The sequence below is a fragment of the Haliotis rubra genome, unplaced genomic scaffold, assembly GCF_003918875.1.
Source record: "Haliotis rubra isolate DU_JTF1 unplaced genomic scaffold, ASM391887v1 Scf55, whole genome shotgun sequence".
Taxonomy (NCBI): Eukaryota; Metazoa; Mollusca; class Gastropoda; order Lepetellida; family Haliotidae; genus Haliotis; species Haliotis rubra.
In genome coordinates, this window is record NW_025767246.1 from 1,756,983 (window position 1) to 1,783,903 (window position 26,921).

Below are 26,921 nucleotides of genomic sequence, written 5' to 3' on the forward strand. Positions count from 1 at the left end.
CCTTATATTTTTCCGAATATCTTTTGCATATTGCGGTAAATAAAATATGTAATGTGCTAATCAGACGTGTTCAAAGAACGGAACTCATATCAAAATATTGGCGTTAAAATTGAATATATTCATTTAACAAAACTTCTAAACATTTAAATGAAGATTTACTTTACTGAATGTTCTGATAGTACGTGAATAAAGACACATCAAGGTTGAAAGTCACTGAGATGATACCTAATACTTAGCGATATCTTCTAAGAAGGTTATGATATACACGTAGATGTAAGTATCGTCTACGCTGATGTTAGTGTCATCGACGAAGTGGTGGAGTAACGATCGTCCATGAAGATGTTAAACACCTTTTAGACTGCGGCAATAATACGCTTCAATAAAATTTCAGTTTAATCTAGGCACAAAAATTACACTGTGTCACTGAAAACGTGGCCAAATTGTTTCTCCAAGCAAATATTCCGAAATACAGTAGATCAAATTCAAATTGTCGACAGCGCGCGTCATTGTTTGCTTAGTGATACGATAACCAGGTCACGTGCTGACGGAGGTCAAAGGGCACAGGGCAGGCACGATGAGGAAGGTAAATATGTAAATTATATGAGTGATATTGTCTAGTGGTAACGGCTGTGGCGGTGCCAATGTTGGTACGACATATACGTAGAGTTTACAACGTATTTCATATGAGCTACGTTATTTAGCTATGATTCTTAAACATCTAACGCCAGCCAACGATCTCAACACACAAGCGATACACCAGTCATTATCGAGACGGACGTTCTAGTTGATCATGTGAAAATCCTTCCTGTTGTTTATTCCATTGATCATGTGGTGTGTGTCAAGACTCAAATAATTCATTAACAACTATTAGGAACCAAACCTGTGAAGTTCAAACACCCCTCCATAATGGGCTATCACGACGAGATACTGGTCTCATTTTTCAGGTTACTGGATTAAGGGTTCTGATATTAGCTCGCCCGTTTTTGAAAAAACATAATTGTTTGTTCGTCTGATAGTGGTATGTCAATCATTTGCTATCAGCATATTGACGAAAGTAATATGTATCGACTGTATTGGACTTTTTTGTGTGTGTATCGACAATGTCATGTATTTGTTAGAACTGAATGGGCATTTCATTACACAATATGTTTACGGGTGAATTGATTAATTAAAAATTACCGGTATATTGATGCATGGAGTATGGGTACATGTGACGTAACTCATCCCATGCCCCGCCCATACAGAAGTGCATATGCTAAGTTCAGATGCGGCACTGCACCAATTAATATTGAGCTGGGTAGATATAACAATATCCCACTTAACGACAGAAAATGTTTTTATTGTAAACACTGTGTTGAAGACGAAGTTCATGTTTTAATTAATTGTCCGGTTTATAGTGATGGACGTTTTAGTCTTTTAAATACTTGTGATAGCCTATGTCAGAATTATAGTAATCTTACTGATATACAAAAAACTGCTTTTATCCTGTCTAATAGCAATATCTGTTTTATAGCTGCCAAAACCTGCCATGTTATTTTAAAAAGGAGAAAATCCGTATTATATAATTTTTAATTATTGTTACTCATAACATATGTACAAGCAATCTTTTAAGAAATTTAGTCTCTCATAATTCCGTATGGAATGGCCATTATGTAATTATATGTTTAATTAGTTTTTATATATGTATAACAGGGGTGAGACTTTAATAAGTAATCTGTCTGTCTGTCTGTCTGTGACAGTTGTGTAATGGAGACGCGGTACACGCTATCGTAGTTTCTCCATTGGGAGTTCCTCGTGTTGGGATTCCGGGTAAGGCTTTAGAAATCCTAGTCTGTACCACTGCCAAGCCCTCTCTGCAGTGCTAAAGCCCTAAATAAAGCAAGTCTAGATTTCCTCAGGTTCTGAATCTCTGGTCTCCCTGGGGCTCCTTTTCAATTTAAATGGGCTTGTTTGTTACTAATAATACTATCAAAATTATATAAATATTCAAAGACTAAGCATTAGTCTATAGAAATCCATGCTATGCATGTTTGTCGTAAGGGGAGACTGAATGTGCCGGATTGTCAGTCTTAGTGATTTGGTAGATAACATGTCTTTGCATCCTGATTGCGTGGATCTATGCTTATAATGTCAATCACTGGATTGTCTGGTTCAGGTTCGATTATCATAAACCGCCAGAATATTTGTTACAGAATATTTCGGTGTTAAACAATTAAGAAACATTTCTAACAAACCCATTTCTGGTGTCCCCCCGCCGTGATGTTGCTGGAATATTGCTAAAAGCGGCGTAAATCCAAACTCAGTCAGTCAGTCTAACAAACCTATGGGCCATGTTGCCCAAAGCCCTCTTAGCGTGAACCTGCAGATTTTCTACAATATTGAAATATTTTCTTTAGTCGTGCTTAGCATTACGATCGGTTGCTCCGAGGAACGTAGGTCTGGGTGTTATAGTTACAGTTTACTGTTATAATACAGGAATGATCTGGTTATTACGTTCTTTATTTCTTTTGTATTTGTGACGTAAGGGTCAGTGTAATGTCATAAACATGTATTTATTCAATTGTAACGAGGAGAATCCATTAATTGTAAAATATAATGTCTTGTTTCAAAACCTTGCCAAATCTGGTATTTATAGAGGAAATATGGTACCTGGGATTTGTACAACGTGACGAATGGAGTGTTGAAATAGTGAAATATAATAGCATCGGTAGGCTTCTTGATAACTGTGTGGCTGAATCAATGTCATCTTAATGTCACCATCGTCAGATTTCGTTGGCCATAATCACATGCATATGATGATCTCACAAACACGAGTCTCCTGACCCATGACACCTCGGCCATATCTGAGCCCCCGTCTGAGGTCCAATACCACATATCGACCATCTCGCAGTCCCTGTCTCAAATCCTAAAATACATCAACCATTTCACAGACTCTTGACACATGTCCCTCCCATATCACACATTGGCCGTCTCACAGACCAAGTGTCAGGTCATGTGTCAAATATCTCCAATCACAGATTCCAGTTTTAGGTCTTTATAACACGTCCCTTATTTCATAGACTCAAGGCTCTGATTACTGGCGTTTTGGTGTATGGCCGTTTTGATCTGATCCCGTTCAGAAATACTTCCTGCTCAAAAATACTTTTTCACTCCCATTGTCATCGGTGCCGTAAACGTTCTGACAAATTTCATGCATATAAAGTTTATATGTAAATAATTCTGGCCTACTAAAACCTCCCGGGAATTTTCAAATGTAAGATACTAAATATGTCACGTTATGTACAATATGTTTAAAACTGACAGAAGTGCATACAATTTCTCTTTGATAACCCATACATCCATGTGACCTTTCAGAAAACATTTTACAAACAGACTCAATAACACTGAAATGTTGACTGTTGAATGCCTTTCAGAGAGGGTTAAGTCAGTTAGTGAAGTCATCCTTCACAGAATGCACAACTGATGTTGCGTAGTTCTTTCCCATTGAAAGGCCTGAAAAAATTACATAAACAATGGTATGTCAGTATCACACACGATATTGTGTATCAAACGACTTGATATGAGTGACTTATAACTGAATTATACCACAAACATGGTCAGTATGTGAACTGAGAAATTCGCCCGAAACCATTGACAATTAACATTAGAATCCACATGGGTACAATGTGTGAAGCTCATTTCTGGATTCCCCCGCCGCGATATTGCTGGAATATTGCTAATAGCGGTGTAAAACCATACTCACTAACTAACATTAAAATCTCAAATTTTAAGTATCAGCGACAAATACCCGTATTTGCCTTGCACCTGCATGTGTTTGTGATGAAAACTGTGTGTCATCACCATTTGATGGTAATTCATACACGCATGCTTATGATAGGATCGAGATCGTACACTGGACTTGGCGTTAAGGAACAGTTCCAATGTTTATGAATCTCTTTTTGTCGCTTGTATTTTATGGAATTTTTCTTATTTTTTACTAGAAGTCGTCCACAAACTGCTGCATCCTGTACGCTGTTGTTTTACTTTGTGTTGTGTGGATAACGTGGTACTCGAAAGACTGGCACATGACAGTTTGAATACACCCAGACAAAATACACACATGTGTCACTACTTGACATGACAAGCTGTGAAGGTGCAGGTTAGATTTGTTTTTCAGCAACCCATGCTTGTCGTAAGAGGCGACTAACGGGATCGGGTGTACAGGCTGACTGACTTGGTTGACACATGTCATCGTATCCCAATTACGTAGATCGATGCTGATGATCTCAATCACTGGATCATCTGGTTCAGATTCGATTCTTTACAAACTGCTGTCTCTCAGCTGAAATGTTGCTGAGGGCGGCGTTACATCAAAACAAACAGCATGACACATAAATAACCACTTGACCTTTTCGCTGGCGTGACCGTTATCAATATGAAAATTAGACAGACTGATGTAACATTGTGTACTGTGGACCCAAGGTCAAATAATTACGTTATGTTTCTCGTTGGTTTTAAACGAAACGCGTTCCGTTTCCACGTGTTTCCAGTCCCACTCTGTTACATCATGTCATATAAAATTCAGTGTGCGAAATAGTTTCCAAATTTTGCTGCTAGTCGGGCTAGCTAGTAGCTATGCCTAAAAGTGGCAAGCCCCAAAAATAATTCATTAGCCCAATATTTGAATGTTTAAACTAAGCAAAAGATTACAAAAAGTAAAATACCATCATTTATCAGGCCATATTCTTGCATAATTTACAAGTGTACTATAACTTAACAAGTCGGAGAGCTTGATATATATAAAAAATGACCCCATGAAAATTCTCTAGCCAGTCGGGCCAGTGACAGTGGAGATTTACTGGCCCGACTGGATTTTTTACTAGCCACGGGCTAGCGGGCCAGTGGTTATTTCGCACCCACACTGATACTTTGTTGTCACGTACACTTTGCGGGAAGACGTGAATGTGACGTTACCCGTGAACATCCGGGTTAGAATTGATCTTCAGTAACCCGTGCTTATCGTAAGAGGCGACTAACGTGATCGAGTGGTCAGCTTTCTGACTTGGTTGACACATGTTATCGAATCCCAAATTTGCAGATCGATGCTCATGATGTTGATTACTCGATTGTCTGGTACAGACTCGATTGTTTACAGACCGCCGCCATAGAGCTGGAATATTGCTGAGTGTGGCGTTCAACAAATAAACGAACACACAACAGTATAGGAAGTCTGCTCGCTGACACACATGCCTTCACTCAAACTAGGAACAGATAGGCTTCTCGTGGGGAGACAAGCTTTTGTCTTCTCACCTACGCACGCACGCACGCACGCACGCAAACATAGAAGCGTCCACTCGTCACGCCAAAGACCCGGGTTCGATTCCCCACATAGGTACAATGTGTGAAGCCCATTTCTTGTGTCCCCCGCCATGATATTGCTGGAATGTTGCTAAAAGCGGCGTAAAACCTTACTCACTCACACAGACATACACACCTCATTGGAACACATGTGCAATTTATATGCAGTATACGAAGTCTTCTTGCCCACACACACACGCACGCAACCATGGGTACAATATACACATCCGACGACACGCCTGTGATTCACATCAAACAGTGACAGTCAACACATATCAAGTCGATAAGAAAGAGATGTGTTTCAACTTGAGAACATCGTCATCTCTTTATCTTTAACTGTGGTTCAACCGCCAGACAGATAGAGCCGACAGACACGTGCTTCTGTACTTTTGGATTACATTCAGGACAGCTGACGTCCCACAAACAAACAACGGTACGATCAAGATGGGCGATATGTCTCATGCTGCCCTCGGTGAACCACCAAATAATGCTCCTTCAATTACAAGCGCGACCGGTCAAAATGGACACAGGAGTTTAAAAACAGAAGGGCAAGTAAACCATTTAGATTCAGATACCATGGTGATATTGACTGTTAAAAAAACACTTGCTGTTTTTTCGGATACCGAAGTCGGGATAGAAAATGGCGGAATGTCTCACGTTGACGGTGACCTTGAACTTGGGTCTCGCGGCCCAAGTCTTGAAATAACGCATATTGCCCGTGCTAATGTCGACGTCGTCAGACAGGGTGAACCACCTGCTGAATCTGTGGATGTAGCGGACGACAATGTCGTCACTATGAGAAAGAGAGGCGGAGTCCCGAATGGGGCCACACCAGCTGATGACGTAAACAGACGTCGGGAACAAGATCAGGTGACTATGTGGTCGTATGGATCGAAATTCTGTGGAAATAATAGTTAAGTATTTTCTAAAAAGAATACTTGTTAATCTGTTTTATTTTATCTGTCTTTATATAAATATAATTCACATAGTGGACAGTATTCGTCAAAAGATGTGAGGTGAAATGGGGTTAACGTCATACTAGAATATTTTGCTCATATGACGACGTGCATGCGTGTGTATGGGTGGCTACTTGTACTAGCCCAGACTTAAGCTGGTTTTATAGTGCTAGCCCACTGAGATACCATGCCGTAGTTAAGCATGAATACCCCACTCAGATACATTATACTGACTCCGAGCCGACCAGTCCTTGCTTTACCCACAGGGGCGTAGGAACAGGGGGTTTCGTACAGAACAGTCGCTCACGCTGTTAATGTAGCAGCAGTACACATCTGTGTAAAACATAAGAACTGATGTTTGTGTCTCCTTTGTGTTTAAACATAACTCGACAATTTCTGTTTACCGACTAAAGCAAGACAGTATGTGTTACCAGCATCATTCATTGCACGTTACCGACATCCAGACTTTGAGTTACCGACATCCTCGCGCGATTTTAAAAATGCTCATTCTTCAACACATAGGCATTAATAAGCAAATTCTGTGCATTGAATGTATTTCCACCATCAAAGTTTATCTGTGTGCTAAGTAATGTTGATTGTATACACGTGCGGTACCAGCATCACCTTAGGTACAGTGACAGTGTATAGTCTGTTTGCAGTGAAAACGTACAGATGAATTTCACTCTAAACAAAAACGTAAATCGATTAAAGCGATTAAAGCGAAATTAAGATTGCGAATCCTCATAATTTTACCTTGCCAATTGAACATTCAAATCTCAGAATTTTATTCAACTTAGGATAAAAGTTGTTTAACAAACGATCATAGTTTCAAATCGCTATTATTGGTTTGTATTACAAGGGGGTATGCACATTGGATGAAACACCGAGAACAAGTAGGGCTGGTCTAAGTTAACGCTCATCACGTACCGCACGTGCATTTGTGTCACTGTTCCATCTACTGCACTTACCCCCTTGTAATACAAACCAATAATAGCGATTTGAATCTATGATCGTTTGTTAAACAACTTTTATCCTAAGTTGAATAAAATTCTGAGATTTAAATGTTCAATTGGCAAGGTAAAAGTGGCGTGACGGGTGTCTGGAGGGAGGGCCTGAAGCCATATACCTGCCTGTCATGTGTATGCAATATACCAAAGTCGGAAAAGCACGAGGTGCACGTGCAAAAGCTTCGCGGGACATATTCCTCGTGCATCACGGGCCGACTCACACATTGCAATAATGTCTTCAAAACAATGGTGTTAGAGCAACAGGTGCTTACAACTCTCAGACATGGTTTAAATACGTTAGAGCAGACAAACCCTGGTACCTCATGGTTGAAATTGTCTCACTTGCATGATTAACCATACTACACTTGGTCTCGGTCCGTGAGGAATGTAAATTTACGTTTAACATCGCTTGGTCGCTGTCGCCGCTAAACAGCATGCCGACTCCGAGCATGCCGGTCCACATTTATCGCTTTATTGCCAATCGCCAGGCAGGGTAACAACATATACCTTCATTTAACGTCATTTGGTATGAAATCCAGAGGATCGATCAACGACCTTTCGTTTCACTAAAATTTTAATTTATTTTCTACATACCTATAATTATATAATTAAGACAATATAATCATTACGTTTTAAGCAAGCGGAATAATTTTAATGGATGTGCAGTTTTCTTTCTACAATGGATACAAGGTTTCGGTGTAGACACCAGTGCCGTTATCAAGCGAGTGATATAGATCATAATACCCACTTCAAATTGGCATGTTGTCCTGATAACACCAGTGGGATTCTGGGTCAGAATGACTCCCTGTTACTTCATGCTCCGTGTGACTGAGACGTATTGGCTGATTGTGTTTCATCGTTTTCTAAGTTGGAACTTTGCTCATTGTTTCAACCACTGGTTTAAATGGCCAAGCATATTATAGACAATGTACTGGCAGCTGTGATGTTGCTTGAGTAGTGCTGATTGTGGCGTAAAACATTATCAACACACTCTCTCTTATTTTGCAGTACTTGAAGATCCGAGAAGATGACGATGAGGAAGAGCCGTTGTCGATTTTACGCAAGATCTGCTTCGCCGTTGGTGGCGCCCCATACCAGATCTGCTCCACCATCATCGGCTTCTACCTCAATATCTTCCTCTTGGAAGTCGCACAGGTCGGTTCAGGTTATGTGTGTTTACATTTCTAAAATACACAATTGTTTACTCCCCAGGGAGCTGAGAAATAAATTACATTTCACAGACAGGGGTGATAAAAATGAGCCGTATTGAGCATTAACTTGGCGAATGTCGTATTTTAGATCAGTGCATTCATGAGGCAACATGGCTAAGAAATGTATGATATTCTATGGATAGTTGGTTGCTCGCTCAAGTACGGACAAATGCTGGTTTGATAGTGAGAGGGGGCGGTGGGGTAGTTTAGTGGGTAAAGCGTCCGCTCGTCATGCCTAAGGCTATGGTTCGATTCCCCACTAGGTACAATGTGTGAAGCCCATTTCTGGTGTCCCCACCCGTGATATTGCTGGAATATTGCTAAAAGCCGTGTAAAAGATCACTCACTCACTTTCTCACACACCCACCCACCGAAATACCATGCCGCCATTTAACATGAAGACCCCACTCAGATTTAACGATATAAAATCAAAAGGTCTTTCAGGTGTACTGAATATCCTCAACGCCAAGTATACTCATTCAGAGCTAGCAATGACACCTCGCTACACTGTAAGGTTGATATGACATTGCAGTCTCTATAAAACCTCGTTTCTGAGGCCCCGGGGCGGTGGGGTAGCCTAGTGGTTAAAGCGTTCGCTCGTCACGCCGAAGACCCGGGTTCGATTCTCCACACGGGTACAATGTGTGACGCCAATTTCTGGTGTCCCCCGCCGTGATATTGCTGGAATATTGCCAAAAGCGGCGTAAAACCATACTCACTCATTCACAATTTTGTCGACAGATCCCGCCCAAGTACATTTCCATCGTCCTGTTCGGAGGCAAGGCCTGGGACGCCATCACTGACCCCATGTGCGGCTATCTGGTCAACAGAACCGAGACCCGATTCGGGAAGATGCGACCATGGTGCGGTTCCATAAACGACGTCAGTGTCTGAACCAGTAGTACATTTTAGGCCTCTGTGTTTTAATACCTGAGTATTCGCCCTAGTGGTTGCGTGTGGTCTTGTGCATAGAGTCCAGATCACAAATCAGAAAATGGGAACCCGGTGGGATAAGTCATGTGACTATTAATCTTCCAGCTCTTCACGGAAACAGACGTATCACAGTGCGTCACCTTGGTATGGGAGAAAGCCCCCAAAACGATGTTTTTAATGCCACACTTGGCATTATCCCAGCTGTATGACTGTATCCTCTAAGTAATCCAATCTTGGTTAAATAATCCAGTGATTAACATCATGAACATCGAGTTACCTAGTCGGGGTACGGTGACATGTGTCAACCAAGTCAAGCCTCCGATGATCCATTAAGTCAAATATTCGACAAGCATGGGTTGCTGAAGACCAGTTGTAACCCGGATGTTCACGAAAGCACAGAAGTGGTGGAGGTCTTACACGTTTTCCCCTCTTAGTGAAAATCCATGAGCACGGTTAATGAAAAATAATAACCATGATCATTGTGATCCTGTGATTCGAACCCAAAGTCATAGGATCCAAGGGAGACAACTATGCACTGTTAACATCTTTTTTATAAGGGAGTTTTAGGCGACTTTTCGAAAACACAATAAAAGAGTCATCTGAAATGTTAATTTCATCACATTAAAAACTGTTCTGGTTCATCATCCTGTTACCTGACACTGTGGTTCTTCTTCAGGATCATTCTGTCTGCCCCTTTCGCCTGTGTCAGCTACTTCTTCCTGTGGTACGTACCGGATCTGTCAGATGAGGGCAAGCTGGCTTACTACTTCGTTATGTTCTGCGCCTTTGAAGGCCTGCTCTCGGTACGTGTAAATGTACAACGTAACCTCTTAATCCTGGTACATTATGTGAAGCCCATTTCTGGTGTCCCCCGCCGTGATATTACTGGAATATTGCTAAAAGCGGCGTAAAGCAAGATTCACTCACTCGCTTAATCCTGACGCTAGAGTTCTTTTTAAAATCATCCGGAATAACAAATGTCCGGATAAACGAATCCTGTGTAGAACTATTTCAACCGTTGTTTCCAGGCACCAGATGTTTCTGGACGCTGAGATTGTTTCAATATGTCTTTGATCGTTTTTGCTGTTTAACGCCGCACTGAGACCTACTCCAAATTTTTGGCGGCCTTCTGCAAATAATCGAATCTCGACCAGACAAGCTAGTGATTGATATTATGAGCATCGATCCACGCAATCGTGATAAGAAGGCATGCGTCCAGCTAACTCAGCGAACCTGACATCCTGATCTCGTTTGTCGCCTCGTAAGACATTCTTAGGATTCTGGGTAACCCTGAAAGTGAATACTCACTTTACCATTATAACGAACCAAGAAACATAGTAATAGCAAACCGGGATTCGAACCCAATTTTCTGACAAAACTGAGGGACGCCTGTCCAAAGCGACTGGAACAGCTGAATGAATTTACCGTTTAATTCTTTGTATCAGCAATTTCTTTTTTCTAACCACGAATGCCTCGTTGTAGGGTCTGCACGTGCCTTACACCGCCCTCACTATGTACATCAGCAACAAACAGAAGGAGAGGGACTCCGCCACGGCCTACCGTAAGTAAAACCTTGTTACCTCTTCCTTTGTCTGAACTCAGTTGTATCTTTGTCTGAACTCAGTTGTATCTTTGTCTGAACTCAGTTGTATCTTTGTCTGAACTCAGTTGTATCTTTGTCTGAACTCAGTTATATATCCTTGTCTGAACTCAGTTCTATCCTTGTCTCAACTCAGTTCTATCCTGGTTTCAACTCTGTTATATAGCCTTGTCTCAACTCAGTTCTATCCTTGTCTCAACTCAGTTATATAGCCTTGTCTCAACTCAGTTATATAGCCTTGTCTCAACTCTGTTATATAGCCTTGTCTCAACTTAGTTCTATCCTTGTCTCAACTCAGTTCTAGCCTTGTCTCAACTCAGTTCTAGCCTTGTCTCAACTCAGTTCTAGCCTTGTCTCAACTCAGTTATATAGCCTTGTCTCAACTCAGGTATAGCCTTGTCTCAACTCAGTTATATATCCTTGTCTGAACTCAGTTCTAGCCTTGTCTCAACTCAGTTATATATCCTTCTCTCAACTCAGTTCTATCCTTGTCCCAACTCAGTTATATCCGTGTCTCAACTCAGTTCTATCCTGGTTTCAACTCTGTTATATAGCCTTGTCTCAACTCAGTTCTATCCTTGTCTCAACTCAGTTATATAGCCTTGTCTCAACTCAGTTATATAGCCTTGTCTCAACTCTGTTATATAGCCTTGTCTCAAGTCAGTTATATAGCCTTGTCTCAACTCAGTTCTAGCCTTGTCTCAACTCAGGTATATAGCCTTGTCTCAACTCAGGTATAGCCTTGTCTCAACTCAGTTATATATCCTTGTCTGAACTCAGTTCTAGCCTTGTCTCAACTCAGTTATATAGCCTTGTCTCAACTCAGTTATATATCCTTGTCTCAACTCAGTTATATCCGTGTCTCAACTCAGTTCTATCCTGGTTTCAACTCTGTTATATAGCCTTGTCTCAACTCAGTTCTATCCTTGTCTCAACTCAGTTATATAGCCTTGTCTCAACTGAGTTATATAGCCTTGTCTCAACTCTGTTATATAGCCTTGTCTCAAGTCAGTTATATAGCCTTGTCTCAACTCAGGTATATAGCCTTGTCTCAACTCAGGTATATAGCCTTGTCTCAACTCAGTTATATATCCTTGTCTCAACTCTGTTATATAGCTTTGTCTCAACTCAGTTCTATCCTTGTCTCAACTCAGTTCTAGCCTTGTCTCAACTCAGTTCGATCCTTGTCTCAACTCAGTTATATAGCCTTGTCTCAGCTCCGTTATATAGCCTTGTCTCAACTCAGTTCTAGCCTTGTCTCTACTCAGTTATATAGCCTTGTCTCAACTCAGTTATATAGCTTTGTCTCAACTCAGTTATATAGCCTTGTCTCAACTCAGTTCTATCCTTGTCTCAACTCAGTTATATATCCTTGTCTCAACTCAGGTATAGCCTTGTCTCAACTCAGGTATATAGCCTTGTCTCAACTCAGTTCTATAGCTTTGTCTCAACTCAGTTATATAGCCTTGTCTCAACTCAGTTATATAGCTTTGTCTCAACTCAGTTATATAGCCTTGTCTCAACTCAGTTATATAGCCTTGTCTCAACTCAGTTATATAGCCTTGTCTCAACTTAGTTCTATCCTTATCTCAACTCAGTTATATAGCCTTGTCTCAACTCAGTTCTAGCCTTGTCTCAACTCAGTTCTAGCCTTGGCTCAACTCAGTTATATAGCCTTGTCTCAACTCAGTTCTAGCCTTGTCTCAACTCAGTTCTAGCCTTGTCTCAACTCAGTTCTAGCCTTGTCTCAACTCAGTTATATAGCTTTGTCTCAACTCAGTTCTAGCCTTGTCTCAACTCAGTTCAGTTCTAGCCTTGTCTCAACTCAGTTCTAGCCTTGTCTCAACTCAGGTATATAGCCTTGTCTCAACTCAGGTATAGCCTTGTCTCAACTCAGTTATATATATAGCCTTGTCTCAACTCAGTTCTAGCCTTGTCTCAACTCAACTCAGTTATATAGCTCTTTGTCTCAACTCAGTTATATATCCTCAACTCAGTTCTAGCCTTGTCTCCAACTTGTCTCAACTCAGTTATATCCGTGTCTCAACTCAGTTCTATCCTGGTTTCAACTCTGTTATATAGCCTTGTCTCAACTCAGTTCTATCCTTGTCTCAACTCAGTTATATAGCCTTGTCTCAACTCAGTTATATAGCCTTGTCTCAACTCTGTTATATAGCCTTGTCTCAAGTCAGTTATATAGCCTTGTCTCTCAACTCAGGTATATAGCCTTGTCTCAACTCAGTTATATATCCTTGTCTCTCAACTCTGTTATATAGCCTTGTCTCAACTTAGTTCTATCCTTGTCTCAACTCAGTTCTAGCCTTGTCTCAACTCAGTTCGATCCTTGTCTCAACTCAGTTATATAGCCTTGTCTCAGCTCTGTTATATAGCCTTGTCTCAACTCAGTTCTAGCCTTGTCTCTACTCAGTTATATAGCCTTGTCTCAACTCAGTTCGATCCTTGTCTCAACTCAGTTATATATCCTTGTCTGAACTCAGGTATAGCCTTGTCTCAACTCAGGTATATAGCCTTGTCTCAACTCAGTTATATAGCCTTGTCTCAACTCAGTTCTATCCTTGTCTCAACTCAGTTATATATCCTTGTCTGAACTCAGGTATAGCCTTGTCTCAACTCAGGTATATAGCCTTGTCTCAACTCAGTTCTATAGCTTTGTCTCAACTCAGTTATATAGCCTTGTCTCAACTCAGTTATATAGCTTTGTCTCAACTCAGTTATATAGCCTTGTCTCAACTCAGTTCTATCCTTGTCTCAACTCAGTTATATAGCCTTGTCTCAACTCAGTTCTAGCCTTGTCGCAACTCAGTTATATAGCCTTGTCTCAACTCAGTTCTAGCCTTGTCTCAACTCAGTTCTAGCCTTGTCTCAACTCAGTTATATAGATTTGTCTCAACTCAGTTCTAGCCTTGTCTCAACTCAGTTCTAGCCTTGTCTCAACTCTGTTATATAGCCTTGTCTCAAGTCAGTTACATAGCCTTGTCTCAACTCAGTTATATAGCCTTGTCTCAGCTCTGTTATATAGCCTTGTCTCAACTCAGTTCTAGCCTTGTCTCTACTCAGTTATATAGCCTTGTCTCAACTCAGTTCTATCCTTGTCTCAACTCAGTTATATATCCTTGTCTGAACTCAGGTATAGCCTTGTCTCAACTCAGGTATATAGCCTTGTCTCAACTCAGTTCTATAGCTTTGTCTCAACTCAGTTATATAGCCTTGTCTCAACTCAGTTATATAGCTTTGTCTCAACTCAGTTATATAGCCTTGTCTCAACTCAGTTCTATCCTTGTCTCAACTCAGTTATATAGCCTTGTCTCAACTCAGTTATATAGCCTTGTCTCAACTCTGTTATATAGCCTTGTCTCAACTTAGTTCTATCCTTGTCTCAACTCAGTTATATAGCCTTGTCTCAACTCAGTTCTAGCCTTGTCTCAACTCAGTTATATAGCTTTGTCTCAACTCAGTTATATAGCCTTGTCTCAACTCAGTTATATAGCCTTGTCTCAACTCTGTTATATAGCCTTGTCTCAACTTAGTTCTATCCTTGTCTCAACTCAGTTATATAGCCTTGTCTCAACTCAGTTCTAGCCTTGTCTCAACTCAGTTCTAGCCTTGTCTCAACTCAGTTATATAGCCTTGTCTCAACTCAGTTCTAGCCTTGTCTCAACTCAGTTCTAGCCTTGTCTCAACTCAGTTCTAGCCTTGTCTCAACTCAGTTATATAGCTTTGTCTCAACTCAGTTCTAGCCTTGTCTCAACTCAGTTCTAGCCTTGTCTCAACTCAGTTCTAGCCTTGTCTCAACTCAGGTATATAGCCTTGTCTCAACTCAGGTATAGCCTTGTCTCAACTCAGTTATATATCCTTGTCTGAACTCAGTTCTAGCCTTGTCTCAACTCAGTTATATAGCCTTGTCTCAACTCAGTTATATATCCTTGTCTCAACTCAGTTATATCCGTGTCTCAACTCAGTTCTATCCTGGTTTCAACTCTGTTATATAGCCTTGTCTCAACTCAGTTCTATCCTTGTCTCAACTCAGTTATATAGCCTTGTCTCAACTCAGTTATATAGCCTTGTCTCAACTCTGTTATATAGCCTTGTCTCAAGTCAGTTATATAGCCTTGTCTCAACTCAGGTATATAGCCTTGTCTCAACTCAGTTATATATCCTTGTCTCAACTCTGTTATATAGCCTTGTCTCAACTTAGTTCTATCTCCTTGTCTCAACTCAGTTCTAGCCTTGTCTCAACTCAGTTCGATCCTTGTCTCAACTCAGTTATATAGCCTTGTCTCAGCTCTGTTATATAGCCTTGTCTCAACTCAGTTCTAGCCTTGTCTCTACTCAGTTATATAGCCTTGTCTCAACTCAGTTCGATCCTTGTCTCAACTCAGTTATATATCCTTGTCTGAACTCAGGTATAGCCTTGTCTCAACTCAGGTATATAGCCTTGTCTCAACTCAGTTATATAGCCTTGTCTCAACTCAGTTCTATCCTTGTCTCAACTCAGTTATATATCCTTGTCTGAACTCAGGTATAGCCTTGTCTCAACTCAGGTATATAGCCTTGTCTCAACTCAGTTCTATAGCTTTGTCTCAACTCAGTTATATAGCCTTGTCTCAACTCAGTTATATAGCTTTGTCTCAACTCAGTTATATAGCCTTGTCTCAACTCAGTTCTATCCTTGTCTCAACTCAGTTATATAGCCTTGTCTCAACTCAGTTATATAGCCTTGTCTCAACTCTGTTTTATAGCCTTGTCTCAACTTAGTTCTATCCTTGTCTCAACTCAGTTATATAGCCTTGTCTCAACTCAGTTCTAGCCTTGTCTCAACTCAGTTCTAGCCTTGTCGCAACTCAGTTATATAGCCTTGTCTCAACTCAGTTCTAGCCTTGTCTCAACTCAGTTCTAGCCTTGTCTCAACTCAGTTCTAGCCTTGTCTCAACTCAGTTATATAGCTTTGTCTCAACTCAGTTCTAGCCTTGTCTCAACTCAGTTCTAGCCTTGTCTCAACTCTGTTATATAGCCTTGTCTCAAGTCAGTTACATAGCCTTGTCTCAACTCAGTTATATAGCCTTGTCTCAGATCTGTTATATAGCCTTGTCTCAACTCAGTTCTAGCCTTGTCTCTACTCAGTTATATAGCCTTGTCTCAACTCAGTTCTATCCTTGTCTCAACTCAGTTATATATCCTTGTCTGAACTCAGGTATAGCCTTGTCTCAACTCAGGTATATAGCCTTGTCTCAACTCAGTTCTATAGCTTTGTCTCAACTCAGTTATATAGCCTTGTCTCAACTCAGTTATATAGCTTTGTCTCAACTCAGTTATATAGCCTTGTCTCAACTCAGTTCTATCCTTGTCTCAACTCAGTTATATAGCCTTGTCTCAACTCAGTTATATAGCCTTGTCTCAACTCTGTTATATAGCCTTGTCTCAACTTAGTTCTATCCTTGTCTAAACTCAGTTATATAGCCTTGTCTCAACTCAGTTCTAGCCTTGTCTCAACTCAGTTATATAGCTTTGTCTCAACTCAGTTATATAGCCTTGTCTCAACTCAGTTATATAGCCTTGTCTCAACTCTGTTATATAGCCTTGTCTCAACTTAGTTCTATCCTTGTCTCAACTCAGTTATATAGCCTTGTCTCAACTCAGTTCTAGCCTTGTCTCAACTCAGTTCTAGCCTTGTCTCAACTCAGTTATATAGCCTTGTCTCAACTCAGTTCTAGCCTTGTCTCAACTCAGTTCTAGCCTTGTCTCAACTCAGTTCTAGCCTTGTCTCAACTCAGTTATATAGCTTTGTCTCAACTCAGTTCTAGCCTTGTCTCAACTCAGTTCTAGCCTTGTCTCAACTCAGTTCTAGCCTTGTCTCAACTCAGGTATATAGCCTTGTCTCAACTCAGGTATAGCCTTGTCTCAACTCAGTTATATATCCTTGTCTGAACTCAGTTCTAGCCTTGTCTCAACTCAGTTATATAGCCTTGTCTCAACTCAGTTATATATCCTTGTCTCAACTCAGTTATATCCGTGTCTCAACTCAGTTCTATCCTGGTTTCAACTCTGTTATATAGCCTTGTCTCAACTCAGTTCTATCCTTGTCTCAACTCAGTTATATAGCCTTGTCTCAACTCAGTTATATAGCCTTGTCTCAACTCTGTTATATAGCCTTGTCTCAAGTCAGTTATATAGCCTTGTCTCAACTCAGGTATATAGCCTTGTCTCAACTCAGTTATATATCCTTGTCTCAACTCTGTTATATAGCCTTGTCTCAACTTAGTTCTATCCTTGTCTCAACTCAGTTCTAGCCTTGTCTCAACTCAGTTCGATCCTTGTCTCAACTCAGTTATATAGCCTTGTCTCAGCTCTGTTATATAGCCTTGTCTCAACTCAGTTCTAGCCTTGTCTCTACTCAGTTATATAGCCTTGTCTCAACTCAGTTCGATCCTTGTCTCAACTCAGTTATATATCCTTGTCTGAACTCAGGTATAGCCTTGTCTCAACTCAGGTATATAGCCTTGTCTCAACTCAGTTATATAGCCTTGTCTCAACTCAGTTCTATCCTTGTCTCAACTCAGTTATATATCCTTGTCTGAACTCAGGTATAGCCTTGTCTCAACTCAGGTATATAGCCTTGTCTCAACTCAGTTCTATAGCTTTGTCTCAACTCAGTTATATAGCCTTGTCTCAACTCAGTTATATAGCTTTGTCTCAACTCAGTTATATAGCCTTGTCTCAACTCAGTTCTATCCTTGTCTCAACTCAGTTATATAGCCTTGTCTCAACTCAGTTATATAGCCTTGTCTCAACTCTGTTTTATAGCCTTGTCTCAACTTAGTTCTATCCTTGTCTCAACTCAGTTATATAGCCTTGTCTCAACTCAGTTCTAGCCTTGTCTCAACTCAGTTCTAGCCTTGTCGCAACTCAGTTATATAGCCTTGTCTCAACTCAGTTCTAGCCTTGTCTCAACTCAGTTCTAGCCTTGTCTCAACTCAGTTATATAGCTTTGTCTCAACTCAGTTCTAGCCTTGTCTCAACTCAGTTCTAGCCTTGTCTCAACTCAGTTCTAGCCTTGTCTCAACTCAGTTCTAGCCTTGTCTCAACTCTGTTATATAGCCTTGTCTCAAGTCAGTTACATAGCCTTGTCTCAACTCAGTTATATAGCCTTGTCTCAGCTCTGTTATATAGCCTTGTCTCAACTCAGTTCTAGCCTTGTCTCTACTCAGTTATATAGCCTTGTCTCAACTCAGTTCTATCCTTGTCTCAACTCAGTTATATATCCTTGTCTCAACTCAGGTATAGCCTTGTCTCAACTCAGGTATATAGCCTTGTCTCAACTCAGTTCTATAGCTTTGTCTCAACTCAGTTATATAGCCTTGTCTCAACTCAGTTATATAGCTTTGTCTCAACTCAGTTATATAGCCTTGTCTCAACTCAGTTCTATCCTTGTCTCAACTCAGTTATATAGCCTTGTCTCAACTCAGTTATATAGCCTTGTCTCAACTCTGTTATATAGCCTTGTCTCAACTTAGTTCTATCCTTGTCTCAACTCAGTTATATAGCCTTGTCTCAACTCAGTTCTAGCCTTGTCTCAACTCAGTTCTAGCCTTGTCTCAACTCAGTTATATAGCCTTGTCTCAACTCAGTTCTCTCAGCCTTGTCTCAACTCAGTTATAGCCTTGTCTCAACTCAGTTATATAGCCTTGTCTCAACTCAGTTATATAGCCTTGTCTCAACTCAGTTCTAGTTCTAACTCCTTTGTCTCAACTCAGTTATATAGCCTTGTCTCAACTCTGTTACATAGCCTTGTCTCAACTCAGTTCTAGCCTTGTCTCTACTCAGTTATAGCCTTGTCTCAACTCAGTTCTATCCTTGTCTCAACTCAGTTATGTATCCTTGTCTCAACTCAGTTATAGCCTTGTCTCAACTCAGGTATATAGCCTTGTCTCAACTCAGTTCTATAGCTTTGTCTCAACTCAGTTATATAGCCTTGTCTTAACTCTGTTATATAGCCTTGTCTCAAGTCAGTTATAGCCTTGTCTCAACTCAGTTCTAGCCTTGTCTCAACTCAGTTATATAGCCTTGTCTCTCAACTCAGTTCTAGCCTTGTCTCAACTCAGGTATATAGCCTTGTCTCAACTCAGTTCTAGCCTTGTCTCAACTCAGTTATATATCCTTGTCTGAACTCAGTTCTAGCCTTGTCTCAACTCAGTTATATAGCCTTGTCTCAACTCAGTTATATATCCTTGTCTCAACTCAGTTATATCCGTGTCTCAACTCAGTTCTATCCTGGTTTCAACTCTGTTATATAGCCTTGTCTCAACTCAGTTCTATCCTTGTCTCAACTCAGTTATATAGCCTTGTCTCAACTCAGTTATATAGCCTTGTCTCAACTCTGTTATATAGCCTTGTCTCAAGTCAGTTATATAGCCTTGTCTCAACTCAGGTATATAGCCTTGTCTCAACTCAGTTATATATCCTTGTCTCAACTCTGTTATATAGCCTTGTCTCAACTTAGTTCTATCCTTGTCTCAACTCAGTTCTAGCCTTGTCTCAACTCAGTTCGATCCTTGTCTCAACTCAGTTATATAGCCTTGTCTCAGCTCTGTTATATAGCCTTGTCTCAACTCAGTTCTAGCCTTGTCTCTACTCAGTTATATAGCCTTGTCTCAACTCAGTTCTATCCTTGTCTCAACTCAGTTATATATCCTTGTCTGAACTCAGGTATAGCCTTGTCTCAACTCAGGTATATAGCCTTGTCTCAACTCAGTTATATAGCCTTGTCTCAACTCAGTTCTATCCTTGTCTCAACTCAGTTATATATCCTTGTCTGAACTCAGGTATAGCCTTGTCTCAACTCAGGTATATAGCCTTGTCTCAACTCAGTTCTATAGCTTTGTCTCAACTCAGTTATATAGCCTTGTCTCAACTCAGTTATATAGCCTTGTCTCAACTCAGTTATATAGCCTTGTCTCAACTCTGTTTTATAGCCTTGTCTCAACTTAGTTCTATCCTTGTCTCAACTCAGTTATATAGCCTTGTCTCAACTCAGTTCTAGCCTTGTCTCAACTCAGTTCTAGCCTTGTCGCAACTCAGTTATATAGCCTTGTCTCAACTCAGTTCTAGCCTTGTCTCAACTCAGTTCTAGCCTTGTCTCAACTCAGTTCTAGCCTTGTCTCAACTCAGTTATATAGCTTTGTCTCAACTCAGTTCTAGCCTTGTCTCAACTCAGTTCTAGCTTTGTCTCAACTCTGTTATATAGCCTTGTCTCAAGTCAGTTACATAGCCTTGTCTCAACTCAGTTATATAGCCTTGTCTCAGCTCTGTTATATAGCCTTGTCTCAACTCAGTTCTAGCCTTGTCTCTACTCAGTTATATAGCCTTGTCTCAACTCAGTTCTATCCTTGTCTCAACTCAGTTATATATCCTTGTCTCAACTCAGGTATAGCCTTGTCTCAACTCAGGTATATAGCCTTGTCTCAACTCAGTTCTATAGCTTGTCTCTCAACTCAGTTATATAGCCTTGTCTCAACTCAGTTATATAGCTTTGTCTCAACTCAGTTATATAGCCTTGTCTCAACTCAGTTCTATCCTTGTCTCAACTCAGTTATATAGCCTTGTCTCAACTCAGTTATATAGCCTTGTCTCAACTCTGTTATATAGCCTTGTCTCAACTTAGTTCTATCCTTGTCTCAACTCAGTTATATAGCCTTGTCTCAACTCAGTTCTAGCCTTGTCTCAACTCAGTTCTAGCCTTGTCTCAACTCAGTTATATAGCCTTGTCTCAACTCAGTTCTAGCCTTGTCTCAACTCAGTTATAGCCTTGTCTCAACTCAGTTATAGCCTTGTCTCAACTCAGTTATATAGCTTTGTCTCAACTCAGTTCTAGCCTTGTCTCAACTCAGTTCTAGCCTTGTCTCAACTCAGTTATATAGCCTTGTCTCAACTCTGTTACATAGCCTTGTCTCAACTCAGTTCTAGCCTTGTCTCTACTCAGTTATATAGCCTTGTCTCAACTCAGTTCTATCCTTGTCTCAACTCAGTTATGTATCCTTGTCTCAACTCAGGTATAGCCTTGTCTCAACTCAGGTATATAGCCTTGTCTCAACTCAGTTCTATAGCTTTGTCTCAACTCAGTTATATAGCCTTGTCTTAACTCTGTTATATAGCCTTGTCTCAAGTCAGTTATATAGCCTTGTCTCAACTCAGTTCTAGCCTTGTCTCAACTCAGTTATATAGCCTTGTCTCAACTCAGTTCTAGCCTTGTCTCAACTCAGGTATATAGCCTTGTCTCAACTCAGTTCTAGCCTTGTCTCAACTCAGTTATATATCCTTGTCTGAACTCAGTTCTAGCCTTCTCTCAACTCAGTTATATAGCCTTGTCTCAACTCAGTTATATATCCTTGTCTCAACTCAGTTATATCCGTGTCTCAACTCAGTTCTATCCTGGTTTCAACTCTGTTATATAGCCTTGTCTCAACTCAGTTCTATCCTTGTCTCAACTCAGTTATATAGCCTTGTCTCAACTCAGTTATATAGCCTTGTCTGAACTCTGTTATATAGCCTTGTCTCAAGTCAGTTATATAGCCTTGTCTCAACTCAGGTATATAGCCTTGTCTCAACTCAGTTATATATCCTTGTCTCAACTCTGTTATATAGCCTTGTCTCAACTTAGTTCTATCCTTGTCTCAACTCAGTTCTAGCCTTGTCTCAACTCAGTTCGATCCTTGTCTCAACTCAGTTATATAGCCTTGTCTCAGCTCTGTTATATAGCCTTGTCTCAACTCAGTTCTAGCCTTGTCTCTACTCAGTTATATAGCCTTGTCTCAACTCAGTTCTATCCTTGTCTCAACTCAGTTATATATCCTTGTCTGAACTCAGGTATAGCCTTGTCTCAACTCAGGTATATAGCCTTGTCTCAACTCAGTTATATATCCTTGTCTCAACTCAGTTCTATCCTTGTCTCAACTCAGTTATATATCCTTGTCTGAACTCAGGTATAGCCTTGTCTCAACTCAGGTATATAGCCTTGTCTCAACTCAGTTCTATAGCTTTGTCTCAACTCAGTTATATAGCCTTGTCTCAACTCAGTTATATAGCTTTGTCTCAACTCAGTTATATAGCCTTGTCTCAACTCAGTTCTAGCCTTGTCTCAACTCAGTTATATAGCCTTGTCTCAACTCAGTTATATAGCCTTGTCTCAACTCAGTTCTAGCCTTGTCTCAACTCAGTTCTAGCCTTGTCTCAACTCAGGTATATAGCCTTGTCTCTCAACTCAGTTCTAGCCTTGTCTCAACTCAGTTCTAGCCTTGTCTCAACTCAGTTCTAGCCTTGTCTCAACTCAGTTATATAGCTTTGTCTCAACTCAGTTCTAGCCTTGTCTCAACTCAGTTCTAGCCTTGTCTCAACTCTGTTATATAGCCTTGTCTCAAGTCAGTTACATAGCCTTGTCTCAACTCAGTTATATAGCCTTGTCTCAGCTCTGTTATATAGCCTTGTCTCAACTCAGTTCTAGCCTTGTCTCTACTCAGTTATATAGCCTTGTCTCAACTCAGTTCTATCCTTGTCTCAACTCAGTTATATATCCTTGTCTCAACTCAGGTATAGCCTTGTCTCAACTCAGGTATATAGCCTTGTCTCAACTCAGTTCTATAGCTTTGTCTCAACTCAGTTATATAGCCTTGTCTCAACTCAGTTATATAGCTTTGTCTCAACTCAGTTATATAGCCTTGTCTCAACTCAGTTCTATCCTTGTCTCAACTCAGTTATATAGCCTTGTCTCAACTCAGTTATATAGCCTTGTCTCAACTCTGTTATATAGCCTTGTCTCAACTCAGTTATATAGCCTTGTCTCAACTCTGTTATATAGCCTTGTCTCAACTTAGTTCTATCCTTGTCTCAACTCAGGTATATAGCCTTGTCTCAACTCAGTTCTATAGCTTTGTCTCAACTCAGTTATATAGCCTTGTCTCAACTCAGTTATATAGCTTTGTCTCAACTCAGTTATATAGCCTTGTCTCAACTCAGTTCTAGCCTTGTCTCAACTCAGTTATATAGCCTTGTCTCAACTCAGTTATATAGCCTTGTCTCAACTCTGTTTTATAGCCTTGTCTCAACTTAGTTCTATCCTTGTCTCAACTCAGTTATATAGCCTTGTCTCAACTCAGTTCTAGCCTTGTCTCAACTCAGTTCTAGCCTTGTCGCAACTCAGTTATATAGCCTTGTCTCAACTCAGTTCTAGCCTTGTCTCAACTCAGTTCTAGCCTTGTCTCAACTCAGTTCTAGCCTTGTCTCAACTCAGTTATATAGCTTTGTCTCAACTCAGTTCTAGCCTTGTCTCAACTCAGTTCTAGCCTTGTCTCAACTCTGTTATATAGCCTTGTCTCAAGTCAGTTACATAGCCTTGTCTCAACTCAGTTATATAGCCTTGTCTCAGCTCTGTTATATAGCCTTGTCTCAACTCAGTTCTAGCCTTGTCTCTACTCAGTTATATAGCCTTGTCTCAACTCAGTTCTATCCTTGTCTCAACTCAGTTATATATCCTTGTCTCAACTCAGGTATAGCCTTGTCTCAACTCAGGTATATAGCCTTGTCTCAACTCAGTTCTATAGCTTTGTCTCAACTCGGTTATATAGCCTTGTCTCAACTCAGTTATATAGCTTTGTCTCAACTCAGTTATATAGCCTTGTCTCAACTCAGTTCTATCCTTGTCTCAACTCAGTTATATAGCCTTGTCTCAACTCAGTTATATAGCCTTGTCTCAACTCTGTTATATAGCCTTGTCTCAACTTAGTTCTATCCTTGTCTCAACTCAGTTATATAGCCTTGTCTCAACTCAGTTCTAGCCTTGTCTCAACTCAGTTCTAGCCTTGTCTCAACTCAGTTATATAGCCTTGTCTCAACTCAGTTTTAGCCTTGTCTCAACTCAGTTCTAGCCTTGTCTCAACTCAGTTATAGCCTTGTCTCAACTCAGTTATATAGCTTTGTCTCAACTCAGTTCTAGCCTTGTCTCAACTCAGTTCTAGCCTTGTCTCAACTCAGTTATATAGCCTTGTCTCAACTCTGTTACATAGCCTTGTCTCAACTCAGTTCTAGCCTTGTCTCTACTCAGTTATATAGCCTTGTCTCAACTCAGTTCTATCCTTGTCTCAACTCAGTTATGTATCCTTGTCTCAACTCAGGTATAGCCTTGTCTCAACTCAGGTATATAGCCTTGTCTCAACTCAGTTCTATAGCTTTGTCTCAACTCAGTTATATAGCCTTGTCTTAACTCTGTTATATAGCCTTGTCTCAAGTCAGTTATATAGCTTTGTCTCAACTCAGTTCTAGCCTTGTCTCAACTCAGTTATATAGCCTTGTCTCAACTCAGTTCTAGCCTTGTCTCAACTCAGGTATATAGCCTTGTCTCAACTCAGTTCTAGCCTTGTCTCAACTCTCAGTTATATATCCTTGTCTGAACTCAGTTCTAGCCTTGTCTCAACTCAGTTATATAGCCTTGTCTCAACTCAGTTATATATCCTTGTCTCAACTCAGTTATATCCGTGTCTCAACTCAGTTCTATCCTGGTTTCAACTCTGTTATATAGCCTTGTCTCAACTCAGTTCTATCCTTGTCTCAACTCAGTTATATAGCCTTGTCTCAACTCAGTTATATAGCCTTGTCTCAACTCTGTTATATAGCCTTGTCTCAAGTCAGTTATATAGCCTTGTCTCAACTCAGGTATATAGCCTTGTCTCAACTCAGTTATATATCCTTGTCTCAACTCAGTTATATAGCCTTGTCTCAACTTAGTTCTATCCTTGTCTCAACTCAGTTCTAGCCTTGTCTCAACTCAGTTCGATCCTTGTCTCAACTCAGTTATATAGCCTTGTCTCAGCTCTGTTATATAGCCTTGTCTCAACTCAGTTCTAGCCTTGTCTCTACTCAGTTATATAGCCTTGTCTCAACTCAGTTCTATCCTTGTCTCAACTCAGTTATATATCCTTGTCTGAACTCAGGTATAGCCTTGTCTCAACTCAGGTATATAGCCTTGTCTCAACTCAGTTATATAGCCTTGTCTCAACTCAGTTCTAGCCTTGTCTCAACTCAGTTATATATCCTTGTCTGAACTCAGGTATAGCCTTGTCTCAACTCAGGTATATAGCCTTGTCTCAACTCAGTTCTATAGCTTTGTCTCAACTCAGTTATATAGCCTTGTCTCAACTCAGTTATATAGCCTTGTCTCAACTCAGTTATATAGCCTTGTCTCAACTCTGTTTTATAGCCTTGTCTCAACTTAGTTCTATCCTTGTCTCAACTCAGTTATATAGCCTTGTCTCAACTCAGTTCTAGCCTTGTCTCAACTCTCAGTTCTAGCCTTGTCGCAACTCAGTTATATAGCCTTGTCTCAACTCAGTTCTAGCCTTGTCTCAACTCAGTTCTAGCCTTGTCTCAACTCAGTTCTAGCCTTGTCTCAACTCAGTTATATAGCTTTGTCTCAACTCAGTTCTAGCCTTGTCTCAACTCAGTTCTAGCTTTGTCTCAACTCTGTTATATAGCCTTGTCTCAAGTCAGTTACATAGCCTTGTCTCAACTCAGTTATATAGCCTTGTCTCAGCTCTGTTATATAGCCTTGTCTCAACTCAGTTCTAGCCTTGTCTCTACTCAGTTATATAGCCTTGTCTCAACTCAGTTCTATCCTTGTCTCAACTCAGTTATATATCCTTGTCTCAACTCAGGTATAGCCTTGTCTCAACTCAGGTATATAGCCTTGTCTCAACTCAGTTCTATAGCTTTGTCTCAACTCAGTTATATAGCCTTGTCTCAACTCAGTTATATAGCTTTGTCTCAACTCAGTTATATAGCCTTGTCTCAACTCAGTTCTATCCTTGTCTCAACTCAGTTATATAGCCTTGTCTCAACTCAGTTATATAGCCTTGTCTCAACTCTGTTATATAGCCTTGTCTCAACTTAGTTCTATCCTTGTCTCAACTCAGTTATATAGCCTTGTCTCAACTCAGTTCTAGCCTTGTCTCAACTCAGTTCTAGCCTTGTCTCAACTCAGTTATATAGCCTTGTCTCAACTCAGTTCTAGCCTTGTCTCAACTCAGTTCTAGCCTTGTCTCAACTCAGTTATAGCCTTGTCTCAACTCAGTTATATAGCTTTGTCTCAACTCAGTTCTAGCCTTGTCTCAACTCAGTTCTAGCCTTGTCTCAACTCAGTTATATAGCCTTGTCTCAACTCTGTTACATAGCCTTGTCTCAACTCAGTTCTAGCCTTGTCTCTACTCAGTTATATAGCCTTGTCTCAACTCAGTTCTATCCTTGTCTCAACTCAGTTATGTATCCTTGTCTCAACTCAGGTATAGCCTTGTCTCAACTCAGGTATATAGCCTTGTCTCAACTCAGTTCTATAGCTTTGTCTCAACTCAGTTATATAGCCTTGTCTTAACTCTGTTATATAGCCTTGTCTCAAGTCAGTTATATAGCCTTGTCTCAACTCAGTTCTAGCCTTGTCTCAACTCAGTTATATAGCCTTGTCTCAACTCAGTTCTAGCCTTGTCTCAACTCAGGTATATAGCCTTGTCCCAACTCAGTTCTAGCCTTGTCTCAACTCAGTTATATATCCTTGTCTGAACTCAGTTCTAGCCTTGTCTCAACTCAGTTATATAGCCTTGTCTCAACTCAGTTATATATCCTTGTCTCAACTCAGTTATATCCGTGTCTCAACTCAGTTCTATCCTGGTTTCAACTCTGTTATATAGCCTTGTCTCAACTCAGTTCTATCCTTGTCTCAACTCAGTTATATAGCCTTGTCTCAACTCAGTTATATAGCCTTGTCTGAACTCTGTTATATAGCCTTGTCTCAAGTCAGTTATATAGCCTTGTCTCAACTCAG

The 26,921-nt window shown here is 40.4% G+C and overlaps 1 protein-coding gene across 6 annotated transcripts in view; it reads left to right on the plus strand.

The window, feature by feature from the left end:
* The first annotated feature begins 545 nt into the window (after positions 1–545).
* LOC124253723 (sodium-dependent lysophosphatidylcholine symporter 1-B-like) overlaps positions 546–26,921 on the plus strand; it is a 45,282-nt gene continuing 18,906 nt past the window's right edge. Inside the window, exons 1-6 of one of the 6 annotated variants that reach the window (XM_046687545.1) lie at positions 7,554–7,616; positions 8,309–8,455; positions 8,956–9,020; positions 9,253–9,374; positions 10,121–10,247; positions 10,927–11,005. In XM_046687545.1, the coding sequence (XP_046543501.1) occupies positions 9,003–9,020; positions 9,253–9,374; positions 10,121–10,247; positions 10,927–11,005 (346 nt within the window). In that variant the 5' untranslated portion in view covers positions 7,554–7,616; positions 8,309–8,455; positions 8,956–9,002. Of the gene's footprint in view, positions 584–5,750; positions 6,251–7,518; positions 7,617–8,308; positions 8,456–8,955; positions 9,021–9,252; positions 9,375–10,120; positions 10,248–10,926; positions 11,006–26,921 lie in introns of those variants that run through there. The other 5 variants (XM_046687544.1, XM_046687541.1, XM_046687540.1 and 2 more) reach the window with 5 other exon arrangements.